Here is a 25189-nt window from a genome sequence, read left to right as displayed (position 1 = left end):
TTTTTTTTTCTTTATTGTAAATGACTTTTGTGCCATTAATGCCTTAGTATTGAGACAGATGCTGGGTTGTTGCCCTCCTTGCTGCTATATCTTGTAGGGAGGAGGAAGACGCTGCCAAATAACAAATCAAATTTGAAAATCAGCAGTGGACAGCAAGTAGATATGTCTTTATTTTCATTCTTAGTTTTAAAGGTATCCAAATATGCCAGGCTGCCCTGAAGCTTTCTTGATTAAATTGTATTCATTCTTTTACAGAACTCTGTAGATGCTGCTAAACCTCTTCTGCGAAAAGCTATTCAGATTTCCCAGCAGACTCCTTATTGGCATTGCAGGCTGCTCTTCCAACTAGCTGTGAGTTTCAGAATTACTTCCGTATCTCTTTTAACAAACCATTACTTTCGTATCTTCAGTGTATTTTTGAAGAAATGCTTTTTACCTGTATTTGTTTTTGCTGCAGCAACTACACACTCTAGAAAAAGATTTGGTGTCGGCATGTGACCTGTTAGGAGTTGGAGCAGAGTATGCACGTGTAGTTGGTTCTGAATATACCAGGTAAAATGTTTTGAGAGATGTTATGGCTGTTCTGGTATGCTACATGCAGATTCTTAAAGGAACAGTTCAGTGTAAAAATATAAACTGGATAAATAAATATTCTGTGCAAAATAAAAAATGTTTCTAATATAGTTAGGCAAAAATGTAATGTATAAAGACTGGAGTGACTGGATGTCTACTATAATAACAGGAATTCAACTTCCTGCTTTCAGCTCTCTAACTCTGAGTCAGCGACTTGAAGGGGGACCACATGCGACATAACTGTTCAATGAGTTTGCTCTTGAATCTGACCAGCATGCTAAGGATCAATTGCAAACAGTTGTGACCCATGTGCCCCCCTCAGGCCTGGTAACCAATCAGTGGAAACCAAAAGAGCTGCAAAGCAGGAAGTAGTGTTCTGTTATGTTCATCCAGTCACTTCAGCCTTTATACATTAAATTTTTGCCTAAGTAACTATATTAGAAAGTTTTTACTTTGCACAGCCTATCCATTTACCCAGTTTTTATTTTTATACTGAACAATTCCTTTAAAAGTCAGCGTTCACCTTAAAATAAATTCTTTGTTGATCTATTCTAAGCAACCTTTACAATGGTTTTTAAGTGACCAATATTTATGTTGGTATGCCCATCTTTAGCTGGATTGTTTGTTGCAGTGTACTGATGTTTTTGGAATATGAGATATTGATAATATAATATATTTCTCTAGATGTTTGGTGCAAGTCAAATGCATTTCTGGAAGAATGATGAATTTATGCTATGAGAGTGTCATAACTAGAAGTTATTGAACAGTAAAATCTTCCAGTATATCCTTTTTAGGCCCTCCAAACTAAGGGGAAGATCATTTTAAGTAAACACATTATCACCTGAAGATGAAATTGTGCATCCTATTTTAGTTCTGCTGTTTGTTACTACTTTTCTTTTTGTACTTGTACTAAAAAAACATCCTGTGCAGTAGTAGATTGGTAAATGACTGTGTGAAAGAAAGCCATGTAACTTGCTGTATTGCAGTTCAGTGGAGTAACTAGTCACGGCTGGTTGGGGTGCAGGATGTGTACCCCTGCTAGTTAAACCACTGTTGCAGATGCACATCCCTAAGTAATAAACCTATTGATGTAGAACTTAAAAAAAAATACCCTTGATGTAGACACTTTGATAATTGCTTGCTATTATTTGGTTGTGTTAACAGTTGCAACCCCATATTGACATTGACAGCATGGTCTGCTTTTATTGATAGAATATTTTATCCAGAGGATTGACCGTAGACTACACATAGTCAGCCTGTTTGAAATAATGAATTTCTTGGCTGTACAGTGTTTTTGTTTAATCAACCATTTATTTGACACCGTTCACAGCCAATTGGGCTTTTGCAATACGTGGCAGGGGTTAATATGCTGTGCCAAACATATTTCCAAATTTGTCACTGTTCCATCCCCCCTTAAAGGAAAACTAAACGTAATAAAGTAGGCTAGAAATGCTACATGTTATGTTTTCATGCAATACGGTCTCCAATATATGTTCAAAATGCTTTAGAATATCTTTGTCAGTAGATGGCACCTGTTCTGTGCTGTAAGGCTTGCATCAGCACCATCTAAAGTTGCATCAGGGTTTATTCTTCCTCATGGGATGTTTATTTAGGGTCTTCTTGTCTGAAAGATTTCACAATATATGATCTTTTGTTAATTGGCAACCAACATAACAATGGACAAATTGTGCCCCAGGGAACATTTGCAGCTTCTAATAGCAAAATAATGATTGTTCTAGCCAGTTAGGCAAAATATGTAGATAACCAGCTACTTTTACCCTTGTTCTGATCAAACAAATTTAAAATCAAGTTTGCTTGTAGAAAAGTGTGTGTTATTTAATTTAAGTAAAAATGGAAGAAATGGTATAAAACTAGTTCTACTGAGGGTACTGCAGTTTTTGGCAGATTCTTCACTTCTATACTATCCCATGTCAAACATCAGTGTTTTGCAGCAGCACACATTCTAGGTGTTCTTTTGCATTTTGTGGAAAAAGGTTTGCCTCCCGCATAATCAATTTTTTCAACTCTGTCTTGCATGAACCTGAAATAAGCTGCCCTACCCTTTATGATTATGGCACATGGGATGTTTTATATCGCATGATAAATCTTCGCTACAGAAGGCAACAAAACATCCTTTGTTTCCTTTGACCGGCTAAAATGCAAATCTCAACTGGCAATTTGCATTTTAACTGGTGGGACGTAAACAAGGAATGATATGTTGTCTGCGGCGGCTAAGATTTATCACAGGCAATTAATTATTCTGTGTGCCATTCCTTGTGTGTGTGTGTGTGTGTGTAGCAGCATTGACTTATTTTTTGTATTTTTATTTCAGGGCATTGTTCTTGCTTAGCAAAGGAATGGTAAGTGTCTTAGTTTTTCATTGTGTATAACAGGAGACACAATACATATCACTGCTCATTTTCCTAAAGTTACTTTGTGGTTGGTTACTATTGTTGATCGCAAAGTCTGATCCCATCCTTAAACGTAATAATTGTAACGTGATGCATTGCATACCCTAGATATCTGTCCCTCAAAACCTTAAACTTTCACCTTAACATTATGTAACAGATGGGTATACTTTCATGTTCATAGTATGGGACTCCTTATTTTGCTTACTACCTGTGGCATTTATGTCTTTTTGCATACCATCAAAAAAAAATCGCATGCAGTCTAACTCTCAAAACAGGCATTTAGTGATGATGTATCTTATAAGTTAGCACACCGTATCCTCTAATATTATCACTGGTCATTTTCTGTACAATGCATAATTCTCCTTGTTTGCTGTAACACACTATGTTCAGCTTGTGATATCTTTAGTGCTGGCACAGTATCAGACACTCAACACTTTTTGAAAGATAACTTACATAATTTATAAATGCTGACTTTTTAGGTCACTTCCATGGAGTGGAGCTAATTGATTGGATTGCAGTTACCAACAGCATCCAAACAGCAACAAAAAGTTTTATAAAGTAGAAGGCAAGATTTGATCGGTTGATAAAGGGAACTGCTCTGGTGTAGTATAGCACTTGAGTTAGTAAATCAGCCCCACTTTTTCAGTAACAGGCCTGTCCCAGGAAATGTACGAGTGCTTGCTTCAGATATTTACTAGTCTTCTAATGTTTTAGCTATTGTTGATGGAGAGAAAGCTGCAAGACGTGCACCCGCTTCTCACCCTGTGTGGACAGATTGTGGAGAACTGGCAGGGGAACCCCATACAAAAAGAATCCTTGAGAGTCTTCTTCCTTGTTCTGCAGGTCACACATTATTTGGATGCAGGACAGGTATGCTATTCAGAAGATAATTTTATTTTGAACGGAGATCTGCTTTTATCCCTATTTAAAATCAATTGACACACTACAGTCTTACATTTTCAGATTACCTTGTGTTTTAGACCCAGATTCCCTAGATGTCATGATAAATTAGTATGACCTTACACAGGCTGGATTTTGGATAATCGGTGCAGTTTTGGCTGAATACATGATCTGTTCTTGGTTAAAGGAGAAGGAAAGTCTAAAACAAAATAAATCTGTAATTATTGCCCATAAAACATATATAAACTTACCAGCAGGCATTTCTTCATAAAGTTTTTCATAAGAAGAAATTCTTTTTAAAATAAGTGGCAAGTGGGACTGAAAAGAATATCCCTGCTGCAGTTCAGAAATATTCTAATAAGGGCACACGCATGCGCAATTAGTTTCAAATGTGCCCTGCGCAAGCGCATAATGATTTTCTGGCTTCCCTCTGAAGAGATGACGTACGGGTCACGATCTACCCGTTGGTCGTCCCTGATCTCTCTGCCTCTGCCTGCTTTTACTCACACACCAATCAGATTAATAGTTCCCCTTGCCCGGTTACAGAGAGACACTTTGAAGCTCCTGCGCTCGCTCTGGGTTTTTATTTTTTTTATCATCAGCGAGTGAAGGAGCAGAGATAACCAAATATTCCCAGCGTTTGGGTCTGTCTGACTGTGGTCTGTAGTAATACAACATACATAAAAGCATCATTTTAGAACGTTGGTTTACGTTAACAATATACTGCTTCCTATATTTTTTTCCATGATTCATTATCTGCGGAAGTGCCGCAGAGATTTAAAAATGGTGGCGCCAAAGTTTCCAATACAGACAAATTTCCCAATGCTAGTACACAAATTTAGCAATACTATTGCACTTTTCATTGCTGTGATTCAGCAGCAGATAATGGCGAAGAGAAAGAGAGGTTGTTTTTTTTTTTTGTTTTTTTTTTTTAACTTTCCTTCTCCTTTAATGGGAAGTACTAGGGGTTTGTGCCCCTTTATTTCTTACAACAAAGCAGTGACATTTACTGGCACCTTTACAATAATTCACTTTTATCCATTTGTCTGCTTGGGGGACACAGGAACAGTGGGGTATTGCTGTTACCACTAGGAGGCATGATACAATGAAAAGAAAAAAAGGCGTGCTGGCTCTTCTGCTCGCTATACCCCCAGATGGGCAGAGCCCAGCTCAGTTTTTAATGGGTCCTCAGGAGGTTAGGACATGTTACAGTTACCTCAATGGTAGTTTCTATTCTCTGACAGTTTTTCTCCTAAATTGACGATGGTGATAGTCACCTACACTGAGTAGTGTGCCTATGTCGTAATCTCCCAGCGTGTGATAAAGGTCCTCTGTAGTCTTTCATGTGCCTCTAGCACTGACTACTCAGTCTCACCATACCCTCTCTTCCTCACAGAGAGAAAGTAGGCTGACAGGAAGACAGGTGAGACGGGAGCCCCCTTCCTCCTAGGGTAGGGGATAGGGTGTTTTTTCCCCTCACTCAGAGTCCCAATACTAAATTAGAAAACCTGGACTGAACTCTTCACTCCGCTGAGTTTTGACGCATGGGCCCAAGTTTTTTGATGTGCATCTCGAATAGTTTTTTTTTTTTTTTTTAATGCTCTCACTGAATTTTGTTGCCAAACCTCGCAAGAGCTGGAGTGTCGTTTCCGGAACACTCCCAGAATGCATCCTTATACAGTAATGCACAGCTGTACAGATCCTCATCGACTGCTCACAGCAGGGATTAGCTGATACTACTATCAGCAGGGCACACAGCAACAGTGCACCTGTTGGCTACTGCTGTCTTGGTCTGTTTTTTTTCTGGGTACAGGTCAGTGCACAGCTCATTTTCAGCCAAACCAGGTAACATATCTCCCATTATTAGAGGTAATTTTGCCACACCGTGTCTGAGGGCCCCTTCTCTCACAGATGATGAGAGTGATCGTTACTCTCACAACCCCTCTCCATGTCCCCAGCATCAGAGGATGACCTTGAACTCTCAGAGGGTGAATTATCTCGTTACTCAGACCAACAAGACGAGTATACTCCTAAATTCTTGTCGGAGGCAGTGGATTTACTTATACTCTCAGTGCTAGAAACCTTTCACCTGCAAGAAACAGAGGCTAGAACTCTGTTCTAACAAGTCCTGCACTTAAAGGAACTAAAGAAGTTCATTCGGCCACGAAAATTCAAAATGGAATCTCTTAGATCCATCATAGCAGCAATGAGCCCAGCCTCTTCAGTTGGGGAGCAGTCCTGGAACGGCGCTCAGCTCAGGGTTAATGGGACCAGCGAGAAAAGCAACTTCCGATCAATCCACTCGAGATTCAGGCAATCCGCCTGGGATTGTGCCACTGGCACAAGAACTGTACTGACAGACCATAAATATTCAGACAATTCAACAGCAATCTCATACATAAATTATCAAGGGGGCACAAGGAGCAGATCAGCCCAAAACAAAGTAAAACTCCTATTTCAATGGGCAGAATCCCATCACACTCTCCTATTGTCTATATACTTTCCTGGTCTGCTAAATTGGGAAGCAGACTTCCTCAGCCGCCAAACACTGGACCCAAGCGAGTGCTCACTAAAAGAAGAGTTCTTGCAAGAGAGTGTCAAAGTGGGGACTGCCAGAGGTGGACCTCATGGCGACATGTCAGAGTCGGAATGTCTCAACTTTCTTCGCCCTCTGTCGGGACCCCCTTGCAATAGATGCATATGCGCTTAAGCTCAATGGAACTTTCGCCTCGCATATGTCTTTCCCCCACTTCCAATTCTTCCAAGAATGATCAAGAAACTTCAAAGAGAGAAGATCACGCTCATCCTCATTGCACCCAGGTGGCCCAGACACGAATCTTCTCAACCTCTCAATAGCAGAGCAGTAGCCACTACCTCCGGTGCAGGATATCCTATAGCAGGGTCCAAACCGGCATCCAAATCCAGCCCGACTTGACTGCGTGGCTCTTGAGACCCGAATCCTGAAACAGAAAGGATTCGATGAAGCAGTGATACATACGATGCGGGCAGCTCAGAAGCCCGTTTCAGCTAAGGCATACCACAGAGTATGGTCCACGTAAAAGCAGTGCTGTCATCGACACACTGTGGATTTCAAGACTTTTTTCAATTTCAAACCTATTGGAATTCCCTTAGTAGGGCCTTGCCATGAAGCTGTTTCTGGGATCTCTTGAATCACAGATCTCAGCCCTATTGATTGTGTCCTGCCTCCTAGTGGTACCAGCTATACCCCATTGTTCCTGTGTCCTCAAGAGACTGGAGAAAATTATATTTAATGGTGAGTACACAAAATCTCCTTTTTCTGCAATAGGCAAGCAATGCATTTGGTATCAACAGTTAATACTAACCTTGCAAGTTTTTTTTTTTTGTTTTTTTTAACTATTTCTTCATTTATGTTATTGCATTAAAATAAGATTAATATATTATAAATATTTCTATAAGTAAGACAACCTTGCCTGTTAAACATTCCCAGAAAATAGTTACCATATTTCCGACAACAAGATTGTACTTTAGACCGAGCAAAAAGGGGATCCTTAGATTCTGTAGCTGAGAAATGTCTATCTGAAGAATGTCAAGTGCTTAAATTAATCCTTCAAGAATGGATGCCTTTAGATACTAGCCTTAAAAATAATCTCAAAAGTTATCTATCCATTAATAGACCTAATTCTCATATACAGTTTGCCCTTCTTTATATATAGATGTTTTTCTATTTGAGTGGGATCTGCTATATTACTTATGTTATTATTATCCAGTGAAAAGTTCTGCATACTTGGCAACCATTTATGGTTTGGCACTTTATCTTGCAGGTAAAAAGTGTAAAGCCATGCCTAAAACAGTTGCAACAATGCATACAGACCATTTCTACTCTACATGATGATGAGATTCTGCCCAGTAATCCAGCTGACTTGTTCCACTGGCTTCCCAAAGAGCACATGTGTGTTCTGGTTTATTTGGTAAGCATGATCTAATTTTGTACCACCTGAAATGAATCATTCTGTGTCCCATATAATGTAGAAGTTGGATATTCAGATGTATGTAAATGTTTATAACTTGTGAAAACCTGATTATATAAATAATTGAATTATATGCTGTAGAAAGTTGTGCTCCTTGGTATGAGCATATTAAAAAAACATGTTCTTGAAGACACTCTGAAAGCCTATAAATTCCTAATAGAGAGAAAGGATACTATGTTATTTATCAAGTCATATTGATCAACAGTATCTATTAAAAAAATGATATGGTTAAAAACCAATGAAGGTCCGTTCAAAATCTGTATTAACCGTTTTTTTTATTTAGTACAGCATAAAAACAAAGACCAAAGGAAAAAAAAAAACCCATAAGTGGTCGGCACAACTTTAGCCACCACTCCCAAAAGACAGTACTCTGGTGATATCCTGTCACTTCACTCCAAAAGCAAAATTCCAGAACATATGTATAAATGTAGTCAAGTTTAGGACAATTCAGCACCTAAGTGGCTAAAGCATTGGGGGTAGGGGTGATAAACAACAGATGGAGCATTTTAAATTGGATTAGTTTATCTCCTCCTTTTCCCATCTACAGGTAACAGTCATGCATTCTATGCAAGCTGGATATTTAGAAAAGGCTCAGAAATATACTGACAAGGCCCTTATGCAGCTGGAGAAGCTTAAAAGTAAGTTTTTTAACATCCTCTACTTTTCAGTGTTCAGTTTATACTTTTGGAAGGGGACAAATTTAAAACTTTTAATATAGATTACAATGTTCAAGGTGGACCCATTTTAAGCAACTTTTATTTTGGGTTAAATGTTTTATGTAGCTTTTTTGAATTAGTACTCCTATTGCCACTTATAAGTCTGCAACTGCATGTCATCTGTTTTTTGGGGTTGCTGATCATGACAACTAAAAAATGATTGACTTGTAAGGACATTTATTGGAATCATGGATTGCATGTGCCAGCTATTGACTGGTCAAGAGTGACAGATTCAGCAGTTAGTATTAATGTTTATGGGCAGCTCTTATCATGTTGCTCCCATAAAAAAATCCTAGGGATTTTGGATACTTAGCTATAAAGCCAGAAGTTTCCTTAAATGTCGAATGTTATGTAGTGTGAGACTGTTCCAGCAGAAATGTTGACAGAATGCCCTGTGTATCATTGTAATACTAAATTAACATACTTTTTTTCTTCTCAGTGCTTGATAGCAGTCCTATCCTATCATCTTTCCAAGTTATCCTCTTGGAACATATAATCATGTGTCGTCTTGTCACAGGACACAAAGCCACAGCTTTACAAGAGGTAGTGATGCAAAAACTGGTACTTGAGAATTTTGCAGCTGCCTGTGGAATCTTTGTCAGTTTACATCTTTTTTTACTCTTCTTAGATATCCCAGTTATGCCAGCTCTGCCAGCAGTCTCCACGTCTGTTCTCTAACCATGCAGCTCAACTCCACACGTTACTGGTAAGTCCTGAATAGTGATGAAGCTACATCATGAGTTATGTCTAGTTTTTTTTTTGTAGTGGTGCACAAGTGCTTGCTCTGTTTAAATATTTATAGCGTGTGCATAAAAATAAATTGTAATTGTATTTGTGTCCTAGGGCTTATACTGTATTTCTGTAAATTGCATGGATAATGCAGAAGCGCAGTTCACAACAGCACTAAGGGTAAGTATGTTTCCTAAGATTTTTACATTGTAATGGTCCAGGCTGGCAGCCTCTTATAAAATCTAGCAAGCAGTTAATATATTTTCTTTGAAAAGTGCCATCAGCCTTTTCTTCTGTAGGGAGGTATTCATTGGAAGGGAAAAAATATGAAGTACTGTTGTTCTCATGTGAATGCAGAAATGGTATGTGGTTCACTTTATAAACTATTTTTACATTGATATCCTCAGCTCACGACGCACCAGGAGTTGTGGACATTTATAGTGACAAATTTAGCAAGTGTTTACATCAGAGAGGGAAACCGGCACCAGGAGGTAAGTGGATTCATATCTTCTCTTTTTAATTCACACCATGCCAATAATATTCACTAACCACAATAGAATTTATTTAATTTTGTCCTTCTCTTGTGCCCCTTCCTTTGTCCCTTTCCTGTGTGACTGTACTTGTATGCATGTTTTAGTTATTGAGAACCATTTTAAGGTGGCCATAGACATAACAATTACCATCTTTCCAGGAAAGATTGTTCATATCAACACGTGTAGAGATGAATCGTCGGATATACAGGTAAAAACAATTGAATTCTACCTGTATCTGACGATTCAGCACTAACAATGGCCAATGTTCGGGTGCCTGCAAAGGCAAAATTTTCCATCCAGTGACGAGCTGACCGTTATCCAAGTCTTCTGCCGATATCGGTCGGCTTGTTTCCCACCATACATGCACCGAATATCGTACAAAAATTTGTTTTGTATGATATTATCTGTGCGCCACATTGAACTATCTTGTTTTTTTTTTTTTTTACAAACACACTAAAGTTCTTTGTGAAGAAAGCTTGAGATCATAGATGCAGGTACCTATTTCACATGTGGTTCAGCTGCTTGGAAGTACCAGGATCTACATAATACAACAACGATTTTGTTTTTAATAGAAAATGGGAGAGCTGCCTGCACTATATTTTTTTTTTTATCAGCCACATTAAAACTGCACATAAATAGAAAAAGACAAAAGCACTCACAGATACTGAATCTTTATACCTTTTTTTTTCTTTTTAAATTTTGCCAGTAAGCCACATTGTGCAATGTTTCTGTGAGTTATAACTTTGAAGAAAAATGTACTGTTCTGAAGGAAAAGTAGAGCTACACAATGTTCCCTCTAAGGTGTGCATGCGCACACAAATTTTGATACCAGCGCACACAACAAATTGTGGTCCGCACAATTAATTAATTCTGACCTCAGCACACAGTTTTTTAAAACTGTGCATGCAAGTTTAAAATGTGCGCACAAAAACTTTTTTTTTTTTTTTGCACACAGTGAGAAGGAATTAAGAGGGAACATTGGAGCAGCACCTGTTTTTCTTACATTTCCCAGCACAGATTTGGACTTGAGCATACACAGTAGAGGAAAAATCTAAAAATTTTACTCTACTATGCATGCAAAAGTCCTGCACAGTGTCTGGGATGGGAATTTCTGCCTGAAACCTGACCGCTTTGCAGGTAATGTGCGGGTACCCGACCTGATGCAGGACTCGTGTGTTAGGCTAAACTTGTCAAGAGACAACTGGGAAAGGTAAGAAACATGGTGCTATTTTAATTGTCCTCAGGCAAGTGCATCTCTTCCCCCCCCCCCCTAAAAATAGCATTGGTGCAGTTGTGGCAACATTTAGGAGGGGTGATATTTTAATTCTCTAGTTTATTTCCTGCACTCATGCACATATGGAACTCTTAAAAAGCTTCTTTAGTAAATTGTCAACCTGTACCTCATCCCACTGGACACCTAGCTCTCTGGCCTAAACCTCAGTAAATTAAATTGCATTATTATCAGAGCTGAGAGAACTCTGTATATGAGAGTGAGTGTCTGGAGGGCAGGAATTACACGCAGTCAATATAGTAGCTTAATTCTATGCTTGATAGTCTGATAACACTTATCCTCCTCTCCATATTCCCAGTGTGTTTCTTTTCCCCCCTATAAAACCTCTTATTGTTGACCAATAACTTTTTTTTCTGGAAACAAGTATCCATGCATGTACAAATAGAAGCAATGTTAACTGTGGCTTAATTTATGAACTTGGGACAATTTATTTTACATAGGTGTATAGAGGGTGTCTTTTTTTTATTTTTTTATCAGAAAGGTAAAATACTTTATTTGTATGGTATAAATTATAAACATTGTCAATAACATGCCTAATAAAATAACCTGTGTTTTTTGTCCTCTCCCCCCTCCATTCTCATCACCCAAGCTTTATGGTTTACTAGAAAGAATTAACCCAGATCACAATTTTCCAGTCAGGTAAGAAGCTATTTGCATGCAATTGATAGATAGATATATATATATATATATCATTTTTATTGAAATAGAGAATATGATTTGTATATGACTACTGCTTTTCTGTTAAATGTAATGTGGAAAATCATCAAAAAACAGGGACTGAACCTTGGACTTGTGTGAACCCTACAACAGATTGTAATGGGAGGTTGTAACTTAGACTGCCAATGGATCCCTAGGAAAGTTAAGATGGCGGCTCTGTGCTACTTTTTTTTCCCCAGCCAGGCTGGTGGATTTTTTTCCCCTAAAAAAGTGCATCAGCCCAGGTAAATAATCATCGCGATTAAATCCACTGGAGATTGTCTAACATATTAATATGAAAGAGAAGAATAAACCATGTTGCTGAGGGGTGCCTAGAGTCAATAAAAAAAACAACTTTACTCTTCCATTAAAGGGGTTGTTCACCTTCCAAACACTTTTTTCAATTCAGTTGTTTTTAGATTGTTCCCCAGAAATAAAGACTTTTTTCACTTTCCATTATTTTTTACTGTTTTTCCAAAATCTAAGTTTAAAGTTTAATGTTCGTGTCTCTGGTGTTTCAGTCTGGCAGCTCAGTAATTCAGGTGCAGCCTCTAAACTGTTAAAATTTTGCCACATTTAGTTGATACATTTCTCAGTAGCATCTCTAGAGTATTAGCAACTATTGTATCAATTCTAACAGCTGCCTGTGATAAAACCCAGAGATTCTGCTCAGCAGGGACAAAGATAAGAAAGGTATCCACTTAGAACAGTTTACAGAGCTGCTTCAGAAGGTGAAAAATGACACTTTACACTTCAATATTAGAAAAATTGTCACACACATCTAAAGTAGAAAGTTGTTTGAAGGTGGATAAAATAACATGGGGTACAGTCTCCATTATTGTTCTTCATTATGTAGAGTTTAGCTATCATCTGTTAGGTGGAACAATAATATATATTTTTGTGTACACAAATAATCACTTCTTACATCTATAGATCTGCCTAAAAACCTTCTAGCATGGTTATTTTCCAAAAGACCCTTAAGTAACTTGCCAAATTTACAGTGGGTATTGTGAAAATTCTTTCTAGAAATACAAGTATGCAAAAGGCGGTAGTGTCTTTCACACATTAAGCTATTAAGTTGAGTTGTTGCTTGTGTGTGTGTGTGTGTGTGTGTATATATAGAGATAGAGATAGATAGATATTATATATATATATATATATATATATATATATATATATATATATATATCTATATATATATATATATATATATATATTTATATATATATATATATATCTATATATATATATATCTATATATAGATATATATCTATATATAGATATATATCTATATATAGATATATATCTAGATATATATCTCTATCATATATATATATCATATATAGATATATATCATATATAGATATATATCATAATATATATCATAGATATATATATATATATAGATAGATTAGATAGATAGATAGATAGAGATATATATCATATATATCATATATATATATATCATATATATATATATATATATATATATATATATATATATATTATATATATATATATCTCTATCATATCTATATCATATATATATATATATATATATATATCATATATCATATATATATATATATATATATATATATATATCATATATATGAGAGAGAGATATAATATATTTGTGCATAGGGTGGCACACCGCTTTAACTGTTGAATGTAGCATTCAAAAAGACCAGCAACACTGGGAGTTTTTGTGAAACAAGTCAAAAGTCTATATTTTTACGTTTCGGTCCCCTCTGGGACCTTTCTCAAGGCAACCACACCCATACTGCAACAAAGTTAAATAGCCAGTGGTGATTAATCAATTAAGGAAATTACATCATCTAATTAAAGTGACTAGTGCATCAAACATTATAACCAAGTATATACATATGTCTTGAAGTGCATGTGCATTATCACTAACAATTTAAAGATAAATAAGATACCATGTACATTTGTATTAAAATTAATGTGCTACTTACTTAGATAAAAGTGAGTTGTGCAATAAATATAATAAGATGAATAGATAAAACCATTGTTACATTCATATCTTGTCATTCTAGCAAAACAGTTCAAGGGCCATCCCTGAGACTATGTTGTTAATATCCAAATATTTACTTACATTATTGCATATGGGCAACTAACGTAACGTTGGCTGTATATGCACTTTAAAAATATAGACTTTTGACTCACTAAAACTCCCAGTGTTCCTGGTCTTTTTGATGTTCTGAAAGCTTGCTGTGATTATATTAGTTAGCAAATAAAGGTATCGCCATTATACCACTTTATTTTTTACTTCAAAATGGTTGCCCTGTAACATTTATACAGCAGAAACAACTTTTTTTTTTCTAAATAATTTGCAATTTCCATTCTAGTTCTCACTGCCTCCGTGCAGCGGCCTTCTACATCCGGGGACTCTTTTCTTTTTTCCAAGGCAGATATAATGAAGCAAAGTAAGTGATTTTTTGTATATATACACATATGTATGTATGTGTGTGTGTGTATGTATGTATGTATGTATGTATGTATGTATGTATATATATATATATATATATATATATTTTTTTTTTTATTACCTTTTACAACAAGTGCCCATTTACACCATCCCTCTTTTTACTCTTGTAGGCGATTTCTACGTGAAACCTTAAAAATGTCAAATGCAGAGGATCTCAACCGGCTGACCGCTTGCTCCTTGGTTCTTTTAGGCCACATATTTTATGTTCTGGGGAACCACAGGGTAGGTGTTCCCTTTGAACCTTGCTGAATTTAATTTTCTTCTATATTCATAACTATGAAAGACCAACTTTCTATCTCTCTCAATTTATTGTGTCTTTATCCACACTTTTTAAATGCTGTGTTGTGTTCACTATTCAAGGATTCACTAACTCAAAGTTTTCTGGATATGTTTAAGTACTGTATCCTCCCAAGAAGTACATGGTAATATTCAAGTTAGGATCCAGATTTAAACAGATTTGCCTATACCAATTGTACTAGGGCAGACATTTCAAGTTTTTTTTAAGTTCACACGGTACAGGTAAACCAGGCAATGATGTGGTTGGACACACACACACACACACACCGTTTTGCACTCCTTCACCCCTGCAACACTAGATGAAGTTAGCAAACTTCTAGCCTGCTCAAAACCCACAACCTGTTCCCTTGACCCCTTACCCTCTCACCTCCTCTATCCAATCTCTGATACACTGCACTTACCTACCTATTTAATCTTCCACTCTCTACTGGTACTTTTCCATCCTTATACAAACAAGCACTAATCACTCCTATCCTCAAAAAACCTTCCCTTGATCCCAGCTCTCCCGCTAACTATCGTCCGGTTTCCCTTCTTCCATTCGCATCCAAATTACTAGAAAGGCTTGTTTACAAACGCCTGATCCAGCATCTCACTCACAACTCCCTTCTCGACCCCCTGCAATCTGGCTTCCGCCCATCACACTCGACTGAAACTGCACTCACCAAAGTAACCAATGTTCTTCCACTGGCAAAGTCTAAAGGTCACTATTCCATACTCATCCTTCTAGATTTCTCTGCAGCCTTTGACACAATTGACCACACACTCCTCCTAGACATTCTATACTCAGCTGGCATTCGTAACACTGCTCTTTCATGGTTTACATCTTATCTGTCTGACCGTTCCTTTAAAGTTGCCTTCTCTAACTCTACTTCTACTACATTCCCTCTCTCTGTCGGAGTTCCTCAAGGCTCTGTTCTAGGCCCCCTGCTGTTCTCGCTCTATCGCTAGGAAAACGTATTCAGTCGTTTGGACTTCGGTATCACCTTTATGCTGGTGGCACCCAACTCTACTTGTCCACTCCTGATCTTTCTAATTCTGTCCTTTCCCAAGTTACAGATTGTCTCTCTGCTGTCTCCTCCTGGATGTCACAGCGCCACCTGAAACTGAACCTTTCTAAAACAGAACTCATTATATTTCCTCCAAGATCTTCCCCTGTCCCTCAGTTATCACTCACAGTAAACACCACCACCTTTCATTCCATCACACAGGCACGCTGCCTAGGAGTTATCTTAGACTCACATCTGTCTTTTTCACCACACATTCAAACACTTGCAAAATCTTGTCGTATTCAACTGCGTAACATTGCCCGAATATGACCATATCTCAGTTCAGAATCAACTAAAACATTGATTCAGTCGCTCATCATCTCCAGCCTTGATTACTGCAACCTACTCCTTGCAGGTATTCCAACAAGTCACCTTTCACAACTCCAATCTGTTCTAAATGTGGCTGCTAAACTCATTTATCTATTTCACCACTTAACATCAGTTGAACATCATATGAATGTCCCTTCACTGGCTCCCAATCTCCTCTAGAATTAAATTCAAATTACTAACACACACATTCAAGGCCCTTAATAATGAAGCCCCTCCCTATATTTCATCTCTGATCTCCAGATACACTCCTTCACGAAACCATTGCTCTACTTCTGATCTTTGCCTCGCTTCTCCTCTCATTACTTCTGCCCATTCTCGTCTACAAGACTTCTCTTGGGTGTCTGCTTTTCTCTGGAACTCTCTGCCTCGAGCTTTCTCCTTCTTTCCAAATTTTCAAGCGCTCCTTAAAGACCCACCTGCTTAAAGAAGCTTATTCAATGTACCTTAATTAATCAATATCATAAATCACAAAATGGTTTCTAAAATCCTAATGTCTCAATTGTACTCTAACCTTTAGTTTGTAAACTCTAATTGTAGGGCCCTCTAATCCTATTGTACTCTGTAACCCTTGTTTGTTATCCACCATTTATTCCCTGTTTGTTATAACTAAGGTAAAGCACTGCGTATCTTGTCGGCACTATATAAATAAATGATGATGATCTGTTTTTTTATTGAAATTCTGCCCTGTGTGGTAGCAGACAACGAAGAAGCAGGCCATCGATCCATAGATTGAAAAAGTAAAAATAAATGTTCTTGTTTTAATTTTTTCTAAATTTCACTTACTCTGGCTAATGGAAGTCAAGAGTATGTGGAGACGCACTAAGTATGGCTGCCTAAATAGATCAGTAGGAACCTGCCCAACTTTTTGTATGGCCAGATTATTGCTTTAAAAGGCAACTTCCTCAGCCAGCTGGGAAAGAGCACTTTCCGCAGTATAGCTCTGATTGATTGCTTAGTCTTCGAATACACAGATGCAGGATTTCAGACTGAGCAGATTAATTTATACCAATGTATTTCAACACATATTTATTTATATATATATATATATATATATATATATATATATATATATATATATATATATATATATATATATATATATATATATATATATATATATATATATATATATATAATCTTCAAAGGACCTGCACACCGATTTTGTGAAAATATTTAGTTTAATTTATACTTGTGATTCCAACGTTTCAGCCCTCATTAGGGCCTTTATCCTTGATAAAGGCCCTAATGGGGGCCGAAACGTTGGAATGACAAGTATGAATTAAACTAAATATTTTCACAAAATCGGTGTGCAGGTCCTTTGAAGAATTACATAGAATTTTGCCCTAGAACCTGGAGTAAGCTGAAAGACTGGTTTCGAGTGCAAGCGTTTGGAAGTGTGTGTGTATATAAAAATTCCTTACACCCATGCGGAGTGAGAGTAGTGGCTGCCTAAATAGATCAGTAGGAACCTGCCCAACTTTTTGTATGGCCAGATTATTGCTTTAAAAGGCAACTTCCTCAGCCAGCTGGGAAAGAGCACTTTCCGCAGTATAGCTCTGATTGATTGCTTAGTCTTCGAATACACAGATGCAGGATTTCAGACTGAGCAGATTAATTTATACCAATGTATTTCAACACATATTTATTTATATATATATATATATATATATATATATATATATATATATATATATATATATATATATATATATATATATATATATATATATATATAATCTTCAAAGGACCTGCACACCGATTTTGTGAAAATATTTAGTTTAATTTATACTTGTGATTCCAACGTTTCAGCCCTCATTAGGGCCTTTATCCTTGATAAAGGCCCTAATGGGGGCCGAAACGTTGGAATGACAAGTATGAATTAAACTAAATATTTTCACAAAATCGGTGTGCAGGTCCTTTGAAGAATTACATAGAATTTTGCCCTAGAACCTGGAGTAAGCTGAAAGACTGGTTTCGAGTGCAAGCGTTTGGAAGTGTGTGTGTATATAAAAATTCCTTACACCCATGCGGAGTGAGAGAGGGGTTATAGATAACTTAAACTAGGGAAGCAGCACTGTTAAAAGGGCAACTTTTTAGTTTTGTTTTCATCTTAAGGTCCACAAGAGCTATTCATATTGTCCATGCAATGTGTTTCTAGTTTTACAGTGTTCTATTTGTACTTAGTATGAGACAGTGGCAGCTGATAATTTAACATGTCTTTTTCCAGGAAAGTAACAATATGGTAGTCCCAGCCATGCAGTTGGCAAGCAAGATTCCAGACATGTCTGTACAGCTCTGGTCTTCTGCTCTCTTAAGAGGTAAATTTTATGTACATTATTTAATTTGTTTGCCTTAACCCCCTTGTGTTCCTCGAGTGCACACTGGTATAAAACTACATTAAGAACAAATGTATCGATGAATCATAGACTATGACCCTATACTTAACTTAGGGTGTGCACATCAGACTTGATGCGTTAAGATGTGAATGAATGTTAACCAATTTTTTTCTTTTTACTTGGGAAGATTTAAACAAGGCTTGTGGTAATAATATTGACGCACATGAAGCAGCCCAAATGCACCAAAACTTCTCCCAGCAGCTTCTCCAGGATCACATTGAAGCTTGCAGTCTTCCTGAACACAATTTGATCACGGTGTGTATCTGAGTTACCATGTTCTGAGGCTGGAATAAATGTCTTCCCTTTCTTTCATAAGGACATCAATAGCACTGTGTGCCCTTCTCTGCTTTATAACTAGATTGGAGACCTCTTAGAGTGGTTTAATGTGTTTGAATATTTTACATGAAAGTAAACAAAAAATATTTAATTTCCAAAATAAAGCAGTCTCAGACTTAACCAGAAGGGTAGTTGTGCGTGAAAAAAGGTAATTGGTACTTAAGCTAAAGAGAGCAAATGGGAAAGTGAAGCTACTCCATGTTTAGTAATCTCATTGGCTACCTCACAGTTACCAATGTACAACCACCACCCCTTCACCCTCTGTTGTGACTGTTTTGTTAGCACAAGTCCAGGGAGGTTTTGTGCACTGGTGATCTTATTATCTACTTTGCAAGAACTAAAGATTGAGTTGCTTCAATTTCCCCATGTGACCTGTTTAGCTCAGGAAATTACAAAACCCATAGATTTTTTCATGACTAAAACAGCAGGCACAAACTGTGTTCGGAACAAGCCCTATTAATTGAACTTATGTTAAATAAAACAGTTTCACCTGTAAATCTGTTGCTTGGGTATATTGGATAGATAACATTATAAGCTTTTCTGCTTGTTTTTGATTGTGAAAGGCAGAAAAGCATATAATAACACCAGTATTCCAGTACAGTAGTGCGGGAGACTGCAATATCATTTTGACATACAAAGCCTTGAATAACTGCTAAAACTTTTTTTTTTTTTTTTTTACCCCTTTCAGTGGACAGATGGCTCTCCTCCAGTACAGTTTCAAGCGCAGAATGGGCCCACCACCAGCTTGGCCAGCCTTTTGTGAGAGTGGCAACCCCAGTGCAATGCTAAGACTTATCCAGCATTCACTCAAACACCGCCATATACTGATTTTAGAGAGTTTGTACAAAAAAACCCAGAAATCAATTATTGGAAGCACTGCTATACTTCAGCACATCACTTCTGGATTTGTTTGGATACTGTTCTAGATCCCAAATGGCAATCCGTACACAGAGTGAAACAAACTTCATTGGGTCACTTTTCAGAGACACGTTTGGAGGCAGATCTACCTGTTGGAACACACTCCAATATGCAGGAGTTGCCGGGTTAATCCTCATGTCTATGGTGTGTTGAGGATACACCTCCCCTACAGCACTAAAAAAAAATTAGAGGAAGGTCTTACAAATTGGCATCCTGTTTGACACCTGCCTTCATTGTATTTGTATCCCTCCTCCCTAACAGATGTAACAGAGAAGGGCATTTTTAGCTTGTTTTATATTCATAAATATATATATTAAATTTATCAATGTTAAGACTTTTCTACTTACCGAATTACGGTTTTGTGAGGGACCTAGTTTTCCCTTAACACTTTTTTGTTTTTTTGTATCAATATGTAATATGTACAGGGGATAGGAATCTTTTTGAGACTTGGATATAGTTTTTTTTTGGGTTGGAGTAAAGCCTTAGATGGGAGACACCAAATATGCCAAGATACCACTAATTTTCTTGGCATCCCAAGCAAAGGAACAGCTATGGTGTGGTCATGAAAAGGGGTTAATGTTTCAGGACTCTCTAAAAAGTATGTTGAGATGTTCAGTAGCAAAAAAAATAGAAGCCGTAATTGAGGTTTGACTTTTTAAATTATCAGTAATTACTCCTATGATCCTTTTTTATTTATCATGAAGAAACCTGTAAGTATTGTAACCTGAAGATTTTTTTTTAAAGCCCTTTTCAAGACCTTTCCTTTGTTATTCAGTTTTCTTCCCCTATTACGTATATATTAATTTTACACTATCCTTTGCAGATCTGTGGTAAAGCGTTTGGTTATACATTAGTGTCTATGGGAAAATTTGTTTATGCTGCATTTTCTCTCCATGATAATGTTTTAGGTTACAGGCACAGATTGTTTTAGTCACACGTCCAACAGGCAAATACATTAGAGGTATATAGGAAATCTGTTCTGTTGCACCCTTAATAGGTCTCATTTTGTGTTTGTCATGCAAACTGACTTGTAAATGGCACTTTAAAGGTAGCTGCTTCAGCTCCCTAAAGGTGCATGTTTTTTTTTCTTGTTTTAAAACTAATTTACAGCATATATGATAAATGTGTAGAATAATCTACTTTCTAATTTCTACAGTATTTTTGCCAATTTTGACATAAATCTAATTCAGTGTTTCATGGGCCCTTTTTGCTGATGCTGTGATGTCATGAAGAGCTGTGGTTGCTTAGTTTCCATTTTGTGTATATAGATATGGCAACTTCATGCATCATCTAGCAGCAGGCTTTTTCCACCTTTAAATGCAATCTGGAAAAGTAGATGCAGTGCCTCTTGCGATATGTTACTTTTTTAGAATTGTTTTCCCATTCAATTTTAGATATCCTTCAGCTGCCTGAAAAGCATACCTTGTGCCGCCAGCCTACGCTCAGACACACTGGACATTCTCACTGCAGAGGTGGAAACACAATAGGAAACTTACTAAGTATTTTTTCTGCCGACTGGCACAAGTGTGTGCCAATAAAGTGCATTTCCCGTTCAACTGAATAAAAAGAAGATATCTATATGGATGGCCAGTCTGATCTCCATAGTCAGAGGTGATAAATATGCTCCGTGTGCTATCAGCCTTATATCACCAGTTTTAGTTGCATTCTCTGTGGGTTAGGATAAGAACTTTGAGTGGAATTGTAAGTATTTGGAGTTTTATTTCTCCTTCCGGAAGAAGGCTCTTAATATAACTTAGTTTCCCTCCATGAACAGTATATTACTTTGCAATCTTATCTTCCTCCTGTGCTCTAAGCTCTAAATGAATTATGACCACTTTATAGTGTTTGCACATATACTATCCCAGTATGGCTTACACTGTGGGGCTTGTAGAAATGTTGGTGTTATTTTGTTTTAAACTAAAACAAAGTAATTTGTACTATAACTGTTATGAGTAATAGAAGTAGTCATTCAAAACTGTGGGGCTGGCCCCTCTGGTGGGAACTCTGTTTGAAAACAAGTTAAGAGTATGGTTTGGGGCCAATGCCTATTTGCTCTGCTTGAAACACCTGAAAACAAAGTTTGGATGTCATGAAAGTTCTTATATTATTTGGTTGAAACAATGCTACACCTGTAAACATCTAAAGATGGCCATACAGGTTACAATTACGACCATTGGTCGCAGGAAAGATTGTTGAAACGTTAAGAGCTGAATCATCAGATATACAGTTGGAAACAATAGAATTCTACCTCTATCTGACGATTCAGCAGGAGCGTTCAATGGCGCCAGATCAAAATTTTCCATCTTGTCCTATCGAATAGATGACCGATATCCAAGTCTTTTGCCAATATCTGTTTCCTCGTGTCCAGCCATACATGCTTTGTACAAAGTGAAGTTTCATACGCCATATTTAGGGCAGCCTGGCCAAAGGATGGACCAATGGGGAATTAAGATGATTATTCTAATAACTGCCCTGGGGTCATGTCACAGGTCAGTGGATTCCAAGGTGACTTTTAATATTCTTTTTTTTTTTAATACATATTTTTGATTTTCATGGAGAGAAAAATTGAAAATTTTACAAAAGTAAAGGACAAGTAATGAGGTACAGGTATGGGATCAGTTATCCGGAAACCCATTATCTAGAAAGCTCTGAATTACGGAAAGGCTGTCTCCCATAAACTCCATTTTTTCCAAATAAACCAAATTTTCTCTGTAATAATAAAACAGTACCTTTCGCATTAGGTATTTTTACACTGACATCATGAATTAAGTTAAGGACCCCATACACGGGCAGATATAAGCTGTCGACCGATTATGTCAGCAGCTTATTGGCCCCTCCTGACGGGTTTCCATGATAGATATCTAGCCAAAAGTCGGGTAGATGTCGATCGGCTGGGCTTAAAAATCCCATCAGATCAAGGACCGCATCAATTGGTAGAAGTCCTCGATCCAACCTCGTCGTTTTGATCCAATGATTGGGCCCTAGGGCCCATTATCAGATCACCCAATCCGCTCGTTTGGCAACCTCACCAAAACCTCGACCTCTCCATATGTATGGCCAGCTTTATACTTTAAATTTATCTCGGTTTTCAATATATTGAGAACTGATGGTCCTTTTAAATGTTAAACAAATGTGTTCCACAGTTCTATGCCACATTTAGAGGGGAGGGGATTAAAACACAGAAATGTAAAGTTAGGCCTGTTTTTATAAATTTTTCTTTTTAAGTTTTACATAATGATAGAATTTATATTACTGACAAAATCCAATAGCTTAAGCTGATGTTAATGGTGGCCATACACTGGCAGATAAAGCTGCCGATATCGGTCTTTTGGACCAATTTGAAAGCTTATCTGCCCGTGGATGGGGGCTTCCGACGGGTCTTCCTGATCGATATCTGTCCACGATATCGAACGGGAAGGTTTGATTTTTAACCGACCAACCCTTCGGAGCCCCTTGGCGTATCGTAATTCGATCGTTCGGCCGAACGTTCGAATTACCCCCGATATAGCCATGCCGTTAGTGTTTTCTGCGCTGCCGTGTGCCAGTAACCAGCATTTGCTAATCAACCTTCTATTGTGACGTTTATATTAAATATATATTCAGTGTATTGTGAGTTGGTCCCTAAGCTCAGTAAGTGACAGCAGCACAGAGCATGTGCAGTGAATCAGCAGAAAAGAAAATGGGGAGCTACTGGGGCATCTTTGGAGACACAGATCTTTATTGCTAAAGGGTTTGTGGCACAGATTTTCCTATTGTTTAGCTTCTGCATGGACTGTTGAGTTTTGGTTAAATTGCAGAAGAATTCGTATTTGCCTGTTGGATGTGTGCCTAGAGGGTCATTGTGTTGTACTGGAGGACATGTAGGTGAGAGCTGAAAATGTTAGACATTCCTTTGCACGCTTATATTTGTTAATGTTATCAAAATGATCTTTCTTTTAGTACACTGCTTCTGGTGGTTCACCATCTATTGGAAAATCTATCTTCCAACAGTTTGCAGTACCTGCAAGCCTGTGAGTCTGAAACATCCTGGGGGGGGGGGTAATTACGCATAAGAAGATTTATATTCTCAGTAGCTGTGACTTTTCTTTAGAAAAAGTAGTGGTTACAAATCACATGGAGCCCTCTCCAATCACTTTCCATAGTGGACAACTTAGATCAGCACATGTATGGCACACCTGTGAGGCCAGAACTTCCCAGACTGCAGTGGCATTATGGTCCAATGGTTTTCAGTTTAAATTAGGGATGCACCAAATCCACTATTTTGTAAATACTTTGCGAAAGATTAGGCCAAATACTGAACCGAATCCAATTCCTAATTTACATATGCAATTTAGGGGTGGGAAGGGGAAAACATTTTTTACTTCCTTGTTTTGTGACAAAGTCACGTGATTTGCCTCCCCGTCCCTAATTTGCAAATTCTGTTCAGACAGGCAGAAGGATTCGACGAATCCGAATCCTGCTGAAAAAGGCCAAATCCAGAACTGAATACTGGATTCGGTGCATCCCTAGTTTAAATGCTCTTGAGTTTTTAGATACAGGGAAGGACCCGCATACAGTCTTGCAGTGGTGTCCTCTGCACACTGGTCTGGAAACACTAACATGTCTTCAGGCAACAAATGTATAATTTACTTCTGGAGATACCATTTGTCAGCAGTAGCAAGTGATTGAGAACAAAACTGTTTGATTTGTTGCTGCTATTTGCCAAAGAAAACTCATTGCTATTAAATAAAAAAAAAAATCTTCTGATGCGAGACTTGCATTACAATCTAGATAGCTAGACCACACTTACATGATATCGTTTGCCTTTAGCTAAATCTTTCAACCTCTAGCTACAGTCCTAATTATATTGCAGATTGTTGCAGTGGCAAAAATATATTGCAATAAAATCCGTCTCAGAGGGATAACAGAATTTAGACATTTTAATTTATGTATCTTGTGTTAAAGTCGACTTGCTTTACTCTGATTGGTTTGCCCTATTCCCTAATGGGCAAATCACTTGTACAGTTCTTTTAAAGTTTTAATTTAGTGTTGTTTTGAATTTATTCCAACTATTGATTCTCTGCTTTACTTTCTGTAGATAGTGTAAAGATGTTTGTATAGAAAATAAAATCAAAACTACATCTCAGGATTACAGGTGTATTTTGTATTCTTGTTTTTCATACAAAAGGGGATATTCCCTTTACTCCGCTGTCCTGGGTATTGCTGTTTTAGTGCTAATATTTGCACTTTAAAGGGATTATTCACCTTTAAATTAACTTTTAGTATGCTTGTAGAGCGTGATATTCTGAGACAATTTGCAATTGGTTTTCACTGTTTATTATTTGTGGCTTTGAGCTTTCTATTCAGCAACACTCCAGTTTGCAATTTCAGCATCCTGGTTGCTAGGGACAAAATTACCCTAGCAACCATGAATTGATTTGTCTCTAGCACATGAATAGGAGGGGTGGATAGATAGATAAAGTAATACAAAGTAGCAATAACAATTAATGTGTAGCCT

General features: G+C 37.4%; 1 protein-coding gene across 1 annotated transcript in view; it reads left to right on the top strand.

The window, feature by feature from the left end:
- The window catches only part of mau2.L (MAU2, sister chromatid cohesion factor L homeolog), a 33047-nt gene extending 8227 nt beyond the window's left edge, over positions 1–24820 (top strand). Inside the window, exons 4-19 of the mRNA XM_041563154.1 lie at positions 256–351; positions 458–552; positions 2906–2933; positions 3699–3854; positions 7688–7834; positions 8442–8532; positions 9050–9153; positions 9239–9316; positions 9454–9519; positions 9747–9830; positions 11753–11802; positions 14230–14307; positions 14480–14591; positions 18270–18360; positions 18566–18693; positions 19463–24820. Of these exons, the coding sequence (XP_041419088.1) occupies positions 256–351; positions 458–552; positions 2906–2933; positions 3699–3854; positions 7688–7834; positions 8442–8532; positions 9050–9153; positions 9239–9316; positions 9454–9519; positions 9747–9830; positions 11753–11802; positions 14230–14307; positions 14480–14591; positions 18270–18360; positions 18566–18693; positions 19463–19537 (1479 nt within the window). The 3' untranslated portion in view covers positions 19538–24820. The remainder of the gene's footprint in view (positions 1–255; positions 352–457; positions 553–2905; positions 2934–3698; positions 3855–7687; positions 7835–8441; positions 8533–9049; positions 9154–9238; positions 9317–9453; positions 9520–9746; positions 9831–11752; positions 11803–14229; positions 14308–14479; positions 14592–18269; positions 18361–18565; positions 18694–19462) is intronic.
- The last annotated feature ends 369 nt before the right edge of the window (positions 24821–25189 follow it).

Source organism: Xenopus laevis, chromosome 1L (genome assembly GCF_017654675.1).
Source record: "Xenopus laevis strain J_2021 chromosome 1L, Xenopus_laevis_v10.1, whole genome shotgun sequence".
In the NCBI taxonomy this organism is placed as follows: domain Eukaryota; kingdom Metazoa; phylum Chordata; class Amphibia; order Anura; family Pipidae; genus Xenopus; species Xenopus laevis.
Note: the sequence above shows the minus strand (reverse complement) of the source record. Positions and strands in the feature narration are given on the sequence as shown.